Source organism: Procambarus clarkii, chromosome 72 (assembly GCF_040958095.1).
Source record: "Procambarus clarkii isolate CNS0578487 chromosome 72, FALCON_Pclarkii_2.0, whole genome shotgun sequence".
NCBI classification, from domain to species: domain Eukaryota; kingdom Metazoa; phylum Arthropoda; class Malacostraca; order Decapoda; family Cambaridae; genus Procambarus; species Procambarus clarkii.
Window position 1 is genome coordinate 3,372,746 of NC_091221.1, and position 13,788 is coordinate 3,386,533.

Here is a 13,788-nt window from a genome sequence, read left to right on the forward strand (position 1 = left end):
GCTGGGGCCCCCCTGCCTGCTGGGACCTCCCTGCCTGCTGGGACCTCCCTGCCTGCTGGGGCCCTGGCTTGTGTGTTGAGGCCTGGCGTGTGTGTACTGTAGGGAGTAGGGGGCGGGACTGACATGTGTACTGCAGGGCCTGGCGTGTGTATTGGGTGCCTGGGGCCAGAGTACAACCCACAACAAATGCCTAATACCCATGTACCTATTTATTATTAGGTAATCAGAGGACTCGGGTGAAAGGAAACGTTGCCCAAAAGGCTTCTGCCCTACAACAGGGATCGTACACGTGTGTGAGATTGTCGAGTTGAGCTTCAGCTTTTGGGCTCCGCCATTCTAGGTGTTGGTCTACTTAAATATCTCGCCCGTCTTGCTCTTCGTGTCTGTTCTTGAAGATGTGTAGGACGATGTGTGGCGGGTCGTCACGAGCACTTGAGGGGCAGCTGGGACTTCAGGTCCACTTAAGTGAGGGAGCAGAGCACCTGCCAGCTCTCTCCCTTCATTCTCTCCACCAACACTGCCACCAATTATACACCTGGGCCCACCAACACGTGTGGCCACCACACCTGGGGCCCACCAACACGTGTGGCGTCCACACCTGGGGCCCACCAACACGTGTGGCCTCCACACCTGGGGCCCACCAACACGTGTGGCCTCCACACCTGGGGCCCACCAACACGTGTGGCCTCCATACCTGGGGCCCACCAACACGTGTGGCCTCCACACCTGGGGCCCACCAACACGTGTGGCGTCCACACCTGGGGCCCACCAACACGTGTGGCGTCCACACCTGGGGCCCACCAACACGTGTGGCGTCCACACCTGGGGCCCACCAACACGTGTGGCGTCCACACCTGGGGCCCACCAACACGTGTGGCGTCCACACCTGGGGCCCACCAACACGTGTGGCGTCCACACCTGGGGCCCACCAACACGTGTGGCGTCCACACCTGGGGCCCACCAACACGTGTGGCGTCCACACCTGGGGCCCACCAACACGTGTGGCGTCCACACCTGGGGCCCACCAACACGTGTGGCGTCCACACCTGGGGCCCACCAACACGTGTGGCCTCCACACCTGGGGCCCACCAACACGTGTGGCCTCCACACCTGGGGCCCACCAACACGTGTGGCCTCCACACCTGGGGCCCACCAACACGTGTGGCCTCCACACCTGGGGCCCACCAACACGTGTGGCCTCCACACCTGGGGCCCACCAACACGTGTGGCCTCCACACCTGGGGCCCACCAACACGTGTGGCGTCCACACCTGGGGCCCACCAACACGTGTGGCCTCCACACCTGGGCCCACCAACACGTGTGGCCTCCATACCTGGGGCCCACCAACACGTGTGGCCTCCACACCTGGGGCCCACCAACACGTGTGGCCTCCACACCTGGGGCCCACCAACACGTGTGGCCTCCACACCTGGGGCCCACCAACACGTGTGGCCTCCACACCTGGGCCCACCAACTTAAGGTTAACATATTCCCCCATCCACACTCACCGTCTTACTCAGTGTCTCTAACGACCGAGTAGAAGGTTGAGTGAGAAAGGGGGTGGTGGTAGGGGGAGGGGTTGTGGGAGAGGAGGTGGGAGGGTTGTGGGAGAGCAGGTGGGAGGGTTGTGGGAGAGGAGGTGGGAGGGTTGTGGGAGAGCAGGTGTGTGAGTGCCAGCAGCGTGTGAGGAGTGCCAGGCGCGTCAGTGGCTGGGTGGCACCACTACCAGGAACATTGTGTCAGGAGACTCGCGCCGTGTGTGTGTGCGCGTTCACGCGCGTGCAAATCTCGCGGGGTTATAAGTTGGAATATATGGCAATGCGTCGAGGGTATTTCAGCTGGTGTCAACACGCTCGCTCTTGTGATTAGCAAATCCCGCTAAGTGTAGCGTCCTCATTGTTTTGCTTACATTCTAAACAAAATATATATCCTTTTGCTGAGCATTTCTGAGTGTTTAGAACGGTGAAGTGTGTGTGGAGGTTTGGGCAAGTGCGGCAGTGGGAGTGACTTCAAGAACACGAGAGGTGAAGAAACCATGTGAGGAATGTTTTTATGGTGGGCGTGGTGTGGGCCAGTGATAGTGAGGACGCCTCCCCCCCCCCCCCCGGTTATCAATCACTGCACCTCCCTCCTCCTCCCCCTCGCCCTCACAACCCTTGAATCACAACCCTTAACCCTCCTCCTCCTCCCCTCCGTCACAACCCTCCACTCTCCTCCTGCTGAAAATAGACATTGTCGTTTGTATTGAACTATTTCTGGAGGGTGCCAACTGGACCTGTGGATGCCAGCGGGGTGCTTCATCATTTGTTTGTTTTATCCGTTTGTGTGTGTGTGGAGAGGAGGAGGCCTATGTGTGTGGTGGGAGAGCAGTGGGTGCTGGGCCCGGGTGCCAGGTGCTGACGGTGGGCTATGGCAGCATCCAGCGTGTAAGTGGCACACACCTGGTACACACACACACCTGCCCTCGCTCTTACTACGCGCTCTCCTTCTTCCTCTTGTCCTGTACTTACAGGCTCAGGCATCATGCTTGCCGGGGCCTAGCTTGTACTCCCCTAGTTGTGCTTGCGGGGTCGAGCTTCGGCTCTTTGGTCCTGCCTCTCGACCGTCAGTCGACTGGTGTAAGGATACCTGTAGTGTGAGTGCAACCGTGGTTGTCGCTCATGTTGTCCTTACTGTGCTTCATTCACTCATTAGTGGGTAGCGAGCTTTGTAGTAGCGGCTTATTAGCGGTGGTCTCACCGCGTGATATCCTGCTTAACATGACTGATATCATGGCTGCCGGGGCTGAGCCGGGCCATGACCACGACACCCGAGGATCTGCACAAGAGCAACTCTCCACCCCTGAGCCACACCATAGTCTGGCGCCCGACCTTCCCGCCTCCAGCGGCGACCAACTCGCGCCCATTCCTCACACGGCCAGCAGTGAGGATTGCGGCGGTGGTGACCCGTCTCTTCGTGACCTCCACACTTGCTGCTGCCATGACCTCGCGTCACTAGACTCTTACGTGCCTATTGGTCAGCACTCCTTTGATAAATTGTCACAATGCGGCCAACAAATGTTTTGTGATACCATCCCGGAAGAGCAGCAAGTGAAGCCTGCCAGAACGCGCGCACAGGTGTACAGGGGTTCATGGTCTAGAACACAACCGCCGCAGTATTTACCAACACCTGAGCCGTGTTCCAGTGGCGGGGTCTCGTCTCCAGTTGCCAGATATACCAAACAAGGAAAGGTTTCTTCACCGGGAAAATATCGGAGCACCACACTAGGACGTTCAACTCGAAGAGGTCGCCTGGTAATCACACCCAAGCCTCAAGAGGTCTTAAAGGAACGCGGAGCTCGATCTCAGACAGAGCCGCCTCCCAGCTTGGCTACACCAGACCTGCTGCAGGTGTCGTGGGTGTGGGACACTCGACCCATGACCCGCTGTGCTTCTGTCCGTCGGCGTCCGTCATGTCGGGTGTCGTGTCGCAGGAGGCCACGGCCTCGTCCGGCCCGACATCGAGCCTCCAGCAGCAGCAGCGCTTCCCGCCGTAGCCACACTCCCGCCGAGGACGTGACAGAGGCCGAGCATGACAGGGGCTTCTGCAGTGGGGGAGAAATGAGTGATAACAACGACGCCGCGCCCAGGGAGGCTCAGGTGATGACGCCTGATATAATAATGCCGGATGTGGTGGTGTTAAACAAGGGCGGTGGGAGTTGGCCGACTGAGAGAACAATGTTATCTGGAGAACGCTGTGTCAAGGCCAAGGACGGACCTGCTCCTTGTCTCGACACTCAGCAAGTCCGTCTCCGCAACAAGTCCAACTCCAGCTACCTGCAGACTGTGTCCAGATCACTCAAACACAAGTGGAGAAATTCAGATTTATTTTGCCCAAAACTTTTCGGTGAATCATTAGACAGTTATAAAAGCAAGCAAGCTAGTGATAACAGAAAAAGCATATTAGACAGAGCGAAAGACTTCCCATTACAAATGAAAAAGTTGACATGTTTCTTGTTTAAAAATGGGAAAGAGCTAAAAAATGTAGACATAGTTGTGACGCGAGACGCAGCGTCAAGGTTTTACCTGGAGATGGAGGCTGCCAAGGCCCTGGAGGACGGCAGGCGGCGGCTGCCCACCAGACAGTCCAGTGCTCCCGTCAGTGCTCGCTCCTCACTGGTGGTCAAGCGGCAGGGTTCCTTCTCTCCCAGAAATAATCTCAGAAAGGTTAAAACTTTAAATTGGAATCAGAAATACAAAACAGTGATGGGTAGGCAAAAGGAATCGTCTTGCGCTCCGACCATTCTTGTGACGGCGGCGGAGGAGCCAGTGGTTCCCGCCTCCCAACATGGCGGAAAATGTGTTGCCTCGACGCCAGAAAATGGCGATTGTTTTGCAGCGACTCGTGATGCTAGCGAGTGTGATGGCGTGAGGCAGCAGCAGCTACACCCCCAGAGGCAGCAAGTGGGTCTGGAGGACAAGAGGCAGCAAGGAGGAGGAGGAGTAGGCATGTTGGAGAGGCTGCTGGACCGCCTGCGACGGCCTCGCTCACTCTCCAGGTCCCGCGCTTCTGTAAGTTGCTCACTCACACTTCTCTAAGAACCTAATTATTGCCAGGAATCTTAATGTTGCCGTGTGTGGGATTTTAAGTGTTCGTTATTGAGTATCTTTGTATGCTCCTACTTGCAGCCTAGCAGCATGAAGCTCTTTGATCTTACAAGCATCAAATAAGCATTGTCCTTGTATGCTCCAACTTGCAGCCTAGCAGCATGGGACTCTTTGATCTTACAAGCAGCAAATAAGCATTGTCCTTGTATGCTCCTACTTGCAGCCTAGCAGCATGGAGCTCTTTGGTCTTACAAGCAGCAAATGAGCCTTGTCCTTGTATGCTCCAACTTGCAGCATAAAAGTATGAGATCTTTAATGCAATAGGCAGCATAGGAGCATGAGGTCCTTTTAACCTACAAGCTGCATACGTACATAAGGATCCTTGTATGCTCCTGCAAACAGCATAGGAGCATGAAATCCTTGGATCCAATAGGCAGCATGGGAGCATGAAGTCCTTGTACACTCCTACAAGCAGCACAGCAAACATTTAGACTTAATTTCATTATCTATCTTGAGATGATATCCAAGACCGAATTTTATCGTGAAATCTACTTTGATAATAGAAAGGCAGTTGATGGTAGGCCTATAATGTGATGATGTCGTGTATGCACTACAGCCTACCTGCATAATATACATTATAGGCCTACCACCACAGTACAGCCGTTTTTATAATAAATTTATGAATTGTTTTTATTGATTATATCTAATGCAGTTGACGCAATTTGTTTTATTGTATATTTTATGTCATGTTTTTAATTTATTTTATTGTGCATGATTTATTCAGCGCCAATAACCTGGTTACGGCGTTGGCAACATTGATTTTAGTCACTGGCCAGTTTTCCGTTCAACCGTCACGTGTTCGAACATTCAACCGTCACGTGTTCGAACATTCAACTGTCACGTGTTCGAACATTCAACCGTCACGTGTTCGAACATTCAACTGTCACGTGTTCGAACATTCAACCGTCACGTGTTCGAACGTTTGTAACACAATTGTAACACCACTATAATGGAACACCACTATAATGGATACTAAACTAATAATGTAAACACTACTTATCCTGAGTAACACTTCCCCATCGGTTGCACTTGGTAACACTGTTATGAGCTGACATATGATGGTTACACCGGAACCAAAGGTACACTGCCAACAAGGAAATGCTAACACAGGATGAAGTACGCTGCCACCATCTGCCTTTGACCATTGAGACTATATCAAGCAACGAGGCAAGAAACATTGCTTGACTTGGAGAGTACTTTCTATGACTGTCATTAATTATGAAAACGGTTGTCAGCCACTATACCCAAAAGGCTAAGAGGATTCAACAATTGACACAGATGGGAAATTTAACATGAGTTTATTGAGACCAAAATTATGTCAATCACCACTTATAAATCCTACTCTAACACTGGCAAAAAGTTAAGAAATTTGGACATGGAACAAAACCTCAGAGATCACACACATTACCTTAAGACCTCTGTCTCTCCCTCTGTCACCTCCCGATGTTATCCACAACCTCTCTGGGCCCCGGTGTCCGGCACTCTCCCACTAAGTCTCTACCGGACCTCTATATACAACTCAACAGGGGGGAGGGGGACACTGCTGTTGCTACCTAGACCAGAAATGCTAGGGGGGTCGGGCCACACGTGCACAAACACTTAAAAAATATTTCAATAAGCTTGTTTGATATTCACCATACACTCTTCAAGAGAGGAGTTATTAATTACGTGTGTGACTGACCTCTGACCTGGCCAAAAGGGGGAGATCCATGGATGTTTACACATAAGAATCTGGGGTCTAATTCCCTTGCAATGTTTGACCAGAGTAACATGAAATATTACATACTTGAAACTATGCTAAGACTAACCCAGGAATTTTTTTAATCAACATACAGGCTACGAGGGGGCCTCGTAGCCTGGTGGATAGCGCGCAGGACTCGTAATTCTGTGGCGCGGGTTCGATTCCCGCACGAGGCAGAAACAAATGGGCAAAGTTTCTTTCACCCTGAATGCCCCTGTTACCTAGCAGTAAATAGGTACCTGGGAGTTAGTCAGCTGTCACGGGCTGCTTCCTGGGGGTGGAGGCCTGGTCGAGGACCGGGCCGCGGGGACACTAAAGCCCCGAAATCATCTCAAGATAACCTCAAGATACAAGATAATCCGGAGGTCATTTGGGCTGACCTCTTGGAGAAGGCTTCCCTGGGTGTGAACTCTAAGGGGGGGGGAGGTCATGGGTGTTACACGTTCAACCGTCACGTGTTCGAACATTCAACCGTCACGTGTTCGTACATTCAACCGTCACGTGTTCGAACATTCAACCGTCACGTGTTCGAACGTTCAACCGTCACGTGTTCGAACATACAACCATCACGTGTTCGTACATTCAACCGTCACGTGTTCGAACATTCAACAGTCACGTGTTCGAACATTCAACCGTCACGTGTTTGAACATTCAACCAGCGCACGTGTTTGAACATTCAACCGTCACGTGTTTGAACATTCAACCAGCGCACGTGTTTGAACGTTCAACCGTCACGTGTTCGAACATTCAACCATCACGTGTTCGTACATTCAACCGTCACGTGTTCGAACATTCAACAGTCACGTGTTCGAACATTCAACCGTCACGTGTTTGAACATTCAACCAGCGCACGTGTTTGAACATTCAACCAGCGCACGTGTTTGAACATTCAACCAGCGCACGTGTTTGAACATTCAACCAGCGCACGTGTTTGAACATTCAACCAGCGCACGTGTTCGAACATTCAACCAGCGCACGTGTTCGAACATTCAACCAGCGCACGTGTTCGAACATTCAACCAGCGCACGTGTTTGAACATTCAACCAGCGCACGTGTTTGAACATTCAACCAGCGCACGTGTTTGAACATTCAACCAGCGCACGTGTTTGAACATTCAACCAGCGCACGTGTTTGAACATTCAACCGGCGCACGTGTTCGAACATTCAACCAGCGCACGTGTTCGAACATTCAACCAGCGCACGTGTTTGAACATTCAACCAGCGCACGTTTTTGAACATTCAACCGGCGCACGTGTTTGAACATTCAACCGTCACGTGTTTGAACATTCAACCGGCACGTATTTGAACATTCAACCGTCACGTGTTTGAACATTCAACCAGCGCACGTGTTTGAACATTCAACCGTCACGTGTTTGAACATTCAACCAGCGCACGTGTTTGAACATTCAACCGGCGCACGTGTTTGAACATTCAACCGGCACGTGTTCGTACATTCAACCGGCACGTGTTCGTACTGTCACGATATATTATATTGTCTGGGAATATAAATAGTTTATTCATAAAGGTTTGTACATTTATAGGGGGGGGGGGGCTCGCGGGTGAGTGGACAGCGCTCCGGATTCGTAATCCTAAGGTGCCGGGTTCGATCCCCGGCGGAGGCGGAAACAAATGGGCAGAGTTTCTTTCGCCCTGATGGGCTTGTTCACCTAGCAGTAAAATAGGTACCTGGGAGTTAGACAGCTGCAACGGCCTGCTTCCTGGAGATGTGTAACAAAAAAGGAGGCCTTGGCGAGGACCGGGCCGCGGGGATGCTAAGCCCCGAAATCATCTCAAGATAACTAAACAGGTGTACAGCCGTTTAAATAAAACTAGTTTTGGCGAAAAATAAGTAACATTCAGCTTGTAATTTAAAAGATGATATATATTGGAAAAATGAAGTATAGTTTATACTCACATTACCAGAGATGTATTAATATGTATGGTATTCATAGGCATGGAAATTATGTTCTCTGAATACCCATCTCTGTATTATATAGGCTGGACAACATCATACATACGTCAAGCCTGGCCTCGGGCCGGGCTTGGGGAGTAGAACAACTCCCAGAACCCCATCAACCAGGTATATGTGGGCCTGCGGGCCGCTCCAAGCAACAGCCTGGTGGACCAAACTCTCACAAGTCAAGCCTGGCCTCGGGCCGGGCTTGGGGAGTAGAACAACTCCCAGAACCCCATCAACCAGGTATATGTGGGCCTGCGGGCCGCTCCAAGCAACAGCCTGGTGGACCAAACTCTCACAAGTCAAGCCTGGCCTCGGGCCGGGCTTGGGGAGTAGAACAACTCCCAGAACCCCATCAACCAGGTATATGTGGGCCTGCGGGCCGCTCCAAGCAACAGCCTGGTGGACCAAACTCTCACAAGTCAAGCCTGGCCTCGGGCCGGGCTTGGGGAGTAGAACAACTCCCAGAACCCCATCAACCAGGTATCAACCAGGTATCATACCTATTGTACTTTTCAAGTACAGAAAAAAAAGAATTAAAAATCTTGCAGATGAAAATTCACAATAACATGGCTGAAGAAATGTTGACCAGACCACACACTAGAAGATGAGGAGACGACGACGACGTTTCGATCCGTCCTGGACCATTATCAAGTCGATTGTGGACCATTATCACAATACACTTGACAGTGGTCCAGGATGGACCGAAACGTACTTTAACTCTGACATTAAACCAAAACTTTAAATTTGACACCAGTGAAATTATAGTTGTTCCTGAAGACAGTAGGGCAGACTTTCCTGTGTCTTGAAGACAGCAGGGCAGACTTTCCTGTGTCATGAAGACAGTAGGGCAGACTTTCCCGTGTCTTGAAGACAGCAGGGCAGACTTTCCTGTGTCTTGAAGACAGCAGGGCAGACTTTCCTGTGTCTTGAAGACAGTAGGGCAGACTTTCCTGTGTCTTGAAGACAGCAGGGCAGACTTTCCTGTGTCTTGAAGACAGCAGGGCAGACTTTCCTGTGTCTTGAAGACAGCAGGGCAGACTTTCCTGTGTCTTGAAGACAGTAGGGCAGACTTTCCTGTGTCTTGAAGACAGCAGGGCAGACTTTCCTGTGTCTTGAAGACAGCAGGGCAGACTTTCCTGTGTCTTGAAGACAGCAGGGCAGACTTTCCTGTGTCTTGAAGACAGCAGGGCAGACTTCCCCGTGTCTTGAAGACAGTAGGGCAGACTTCCCCGTGTCTTGAAGACAGCAGGGCAGACTTTCCTGTGTCTTGAAGACAGTAGGGCAGACTTTCCTGTGTCTTGAAGACAGCAGGGCAGACTTCCCCGTGTCTTGAAGACAGCAGGGCAGACTTCCCCGTGTCTTGAAGACAGTAGGGCAGACTTCCCCGTGTCTTGAAGACAGCAGGGCAGACTTCCCCGTGCCCTGAAGACAGTAGGGCAGACTTTCCCGTGTCTTGAAGACAGTAGGGCAGACTTCCCTGTGTCATGAAGACAGCAGGGCAGACTTCCCTGTGTCATGAAGACAGCAGGGCAGACTTCCCTGTGTCATGAAGACAGCAGGGCAGACTTCCCTGTGTCATGAAGACAGCAGGGCAGACTTCCCGTGTCTTGAAGACAGCAGGACAGACTTCCCCGTGTCTTGAAGACAGCAGGGCAGACTTTCCTGTGTCATGAAGACAGCAGGGCAGACTTTCCTGTGTCATGAAGACAGCAGGGCAGACTTTCCTGTGTCTTGAAGACAGCAGGGCAGACTTCCCCGTGTCTTGAAGACAGTAGGGCAGACTTCCCTGTGTCATGAAGACAGCAGGGCAGACTTCCTGTGTCTTGAAGACAGCAGGGCAGACTTCCCCGTGTCTTGAAGACAGCAGGGCAGACTTCCCTGTGTCATGAAGACAGTAGGGCAGACTTCCTGTGTCTTGAAGACAGCAGGGCAGACTTCCTGTGTCTTGAAGACAGCAGGGCAGACTTCCCCGTGCCCTGAAGACAGCAGGACAGACTTCCCCGTGCCCTGAAGACAGCAGGACAGACTTCCCCGTGCCCTGAAGACAGCAGGGCAGACTTCCCCGTGCCCTGAAGACAGCAGGGCAGACTTCCCCGTGCCCTGAAGACAGCAGGGCAGACTTCCCCGTGCCCTGAAGACAGCAGGGCAGACCTCCCCGTGTCTAGTTAGTATGCTGGCACATTCGTGGCCATCGCTCACATAACAATAGGGGCCCCCTGATCTTCTTGTACTCCTCTAAGCACTTGTATCTTAAACTGCCAACTTGGATACAAATAATTCCAAGATTGTTGAAGACATCTACGATCAGGTCAGAGAGCGGGCCGCGGGGACCTTGACCCCTGGTATCAAGGCAAGGGAAGGGAAGGGAAGGCAAGGGAAGGGAAGGGAAGGGAAGGCAAGGTGGTAATATCACTAGCAGGGGTGACTCTCCTCCCTTGTGTGACTCTGGTGAGAGAGCTTCCCCATTATCCTCCACACGGGGCCTTCACATATATTGTTTGAATTCTTGTATTTAATCCGAATGAATATTTAATTAGTATTATTTAGTTAATTTTGTATTATGACGGTGTATTAGTCTGGAGGTGTACCTTCAGAGTGTAGAGTAATCCCTCGTGTGGAGGTGTACCTTCAGAGTGTAGAGTAATCCCTCGTGTGGAGGTGTACCTTCAGAGTGTAGAGTAATCCCTCGTGTGGAGGTGTACCTTCAGAGTGTAGAGTAATCCCTCGTGTGGAGGTGTACCTTCAGAGTGTAGAGTAATCCCTCGTGTGGAGGTGTACCTTCAGAGTGTAGAGTAATCCCTCGTGTGGAGGTGTACCTTCAGAGTGTAGAGTAATCCCTCGTGTGGAAGTGTACCTTCAGAGTGGAGAGTAATCCCTCGTGTGGATGTGTACCTTCAGAGTGGAGAGTAATCCCTCACGTGGAGGTGTACCTTCAGAGTGTAGAGTAATCCCTCGTGCAGTAACCACTACCCATTCAATAACTTGTGTATAGTTAGGGATGTAGAAAACATATTATAGGTAGAAAAGTGAGTGTTTACGATGTCGTAGGCTTCTGCCAGACTAAGTTTTAACGATACCATTCACTGACACTTGTACCGTAGATGACACTTGTACTGTAGATGACACTTGTACCGTAGATGACACTTGTACTGTAGATGACATGACAGAACACATGTAAACACAAGCCTCGTCACCTTTCATTATGTCTGAATTACCCCGTGTAAAAGTATACGAATACTTGGTGACAGCTGAGAAGCCTGTACTAGATAAAGTTCTTTCTGTACACGTGTAACAATTCTGTGATACGAGAGAGATGTGTTCTGATACACTTCACACATGCTGTATCTATGTATCTTGCACAATTTTATGAGTTCATGTTTGTTATATTTCCAGAGTCGCAGCAGTGTGAGTGGTGGGAGCGAGGATGGCCAGTCACCACCACACTCGTCAGACTACGAGGAGCAGGAGGGCGAGGGCGAGGTATGTGCTCTCAACCCGTCCTCTTAACTCGTCCTCTTAACCCGTCCTCTTAACCCGTCCTCTTAAAAATTACGTCGTTTTGGCTCGTACGCACGCTATGGCTAAAAGTGGACGTAATTTGAAATGAAATCGACTCACAAAAGTGACGTACTGCCCCGTTTTCTGTTTGAGTCCGGCTTACTCGGAAAGGTTAAGAGAGGAAAGTTTCCATTAACGTTTTTCATAACGTTTTGAAACTTTATGAGAATTTCCTGTCCTCCTAACCTATCAGAGGACCCTTAACTTACTGTTGTTGACAAAAAAAAATCTCAAATTTATTTTCATTTTTTGTTCATTTTCAAATTATGTCCACTTTCGGCCATACGTGCAAAAGCGACGTTATTTTTAAGAGGACAGGTTGGAGAAACATATTTACACTTATTTATTTAAGGGAGCCGGTCGGCCGAGCGGACAGCACGCTGTACTTGTGATCCTGTGGGCCCGGGTTCGATCCCAGGCGCCGGCGAGAAACAATGGGCAGAGGTTTCTTTCACCCTATGCTCCTGTTACCTAGCAGTAAAATAGGCACCTGGGTGTTAGTCAGCTGTCACGGGCTGCTTCCTGGGGGTGGAGGCCTGGTCGAGGACCGGGCCGGGGGACATTAAAGCCCTGAAATCATCTCAAGATAACACTATCACACTCCTTCACCAATGACTCGTTTGTCATTGCTTGCCTCCCACAAACTAATTATTGCCGTCTTTCTGCACCACACTAAGACTTAATGTACAGTCTCCGTGGTGTAGTGTTAAGACACTAGCCTGGCGTTCCGCGAGCGCTTTGTCATGGGTTCGTATCCTGGCCGGGGAGGATTTACTGGGCGCAAATCCTTAACTGTAGCCTCTGTTTAACGCAACAGTAAAATGTGTACTTGGTTGTAACAAGGATTCTTCGCGGCAGGGATCGTATTCCAGGGACCTGCCCGAAACGCTACGCGTACTAGTGGCTGTACAAGAATGTAACAACTCTTCTATATATCTCAAAAAAAAAAAATAATAATAATACACTCTTCCCCCCCCCCTCTATATTTACGCTTAAGTGGCTCTATCAGTCTCAATATAATTAACTTCACATAATTAACGTTTTACCCCAAATACCTAAAATCCTCTCATTGATCCCCTGTGTATGCTGAACTTGAACATTGCTAGGCTTCAAGTATAGCGTTTAATGCAACTTTTTCTTATTTATATTGAATCTTATCATATTAAGTTTTCATCATAAAAACCCTCGTCATTTAACAAGATCTCGTGATAGCTAACACTAGAACTATGAGGGTATATAAGAAAACAATATATCGATACATTTCGTGATTTATTCATTAACAATTGTTACAGAATTGAAGAACTATAATCTCCTTTAAGTGGTGTCAATATTTCAAGACCACAGAGGGCGGCAAGGTATTCAAATCGGTAGCTGGACACTTAAATACACGGTAGCTGGACACTTAAATACACGGTAGCTGGACAGATGGACACTTCAATACACGGCAGCTGGACACTTAAATACACGGTAACTGGACAGATGGACACTTGAATACGCGGCAGCTGGACACTTAAATACACGGTAACTGGACAGATGGACACTTCAATACACGGCAGCTGGACACTTAAATACACGGTAACTGGACAGATGGACACTTGAATACGCGGCAGCTGGACACTTAAATACACGGTAACTGGACAGATGGACACTTCAATACACGGCAGCTGGACACTTAAATACACGGTAACTGGACAGATGGACACTTGAATACGCGGCAGCTGGACACTTAAATACACGGTAACTGGACAGATGGGCACTTCAATACACGGCAGCTGGACACTTAAATACACGGTAACTGGACAGATGGACACTTGAATACGCGGCAGCTGGACACTTAAATACACGGTAACTGGACAGATGGACACTTCAATACACGGCAGCTG

The 13,788-nt window shown here is 50.3% G+C and overlaps 1 protein-coding gene across 4 annotated transcripts in view; it reads left to right on the plus strand.

Annotated features, from left to right (window-relative positions):
- LOC123773592 (uncharacterized) overlaps nt 1-13,788 on the plus strand; it is a 633,080-nt gene that overhangs the window by 604,571 nt on the left and 14,721 nt on the right. For 3 of the 4 annotated variants that reach the window (XM_069312332.1, XM_069312334.1, XM_069312333.1), the window contains one exon: nt 11,741-11,827. In XM_069312332.1, the coding sequence (XP_069168433.1) occupies nt 11,741-11,827 (87 nt within the window). Of the gene's footprint in view, nt 1-1,897; nt 4,551-11,740; nt 11,828-13,788 lie in introns of those variants that run through there. The other variant, XM_069312335.1, reaches the window with a different exon arrangement.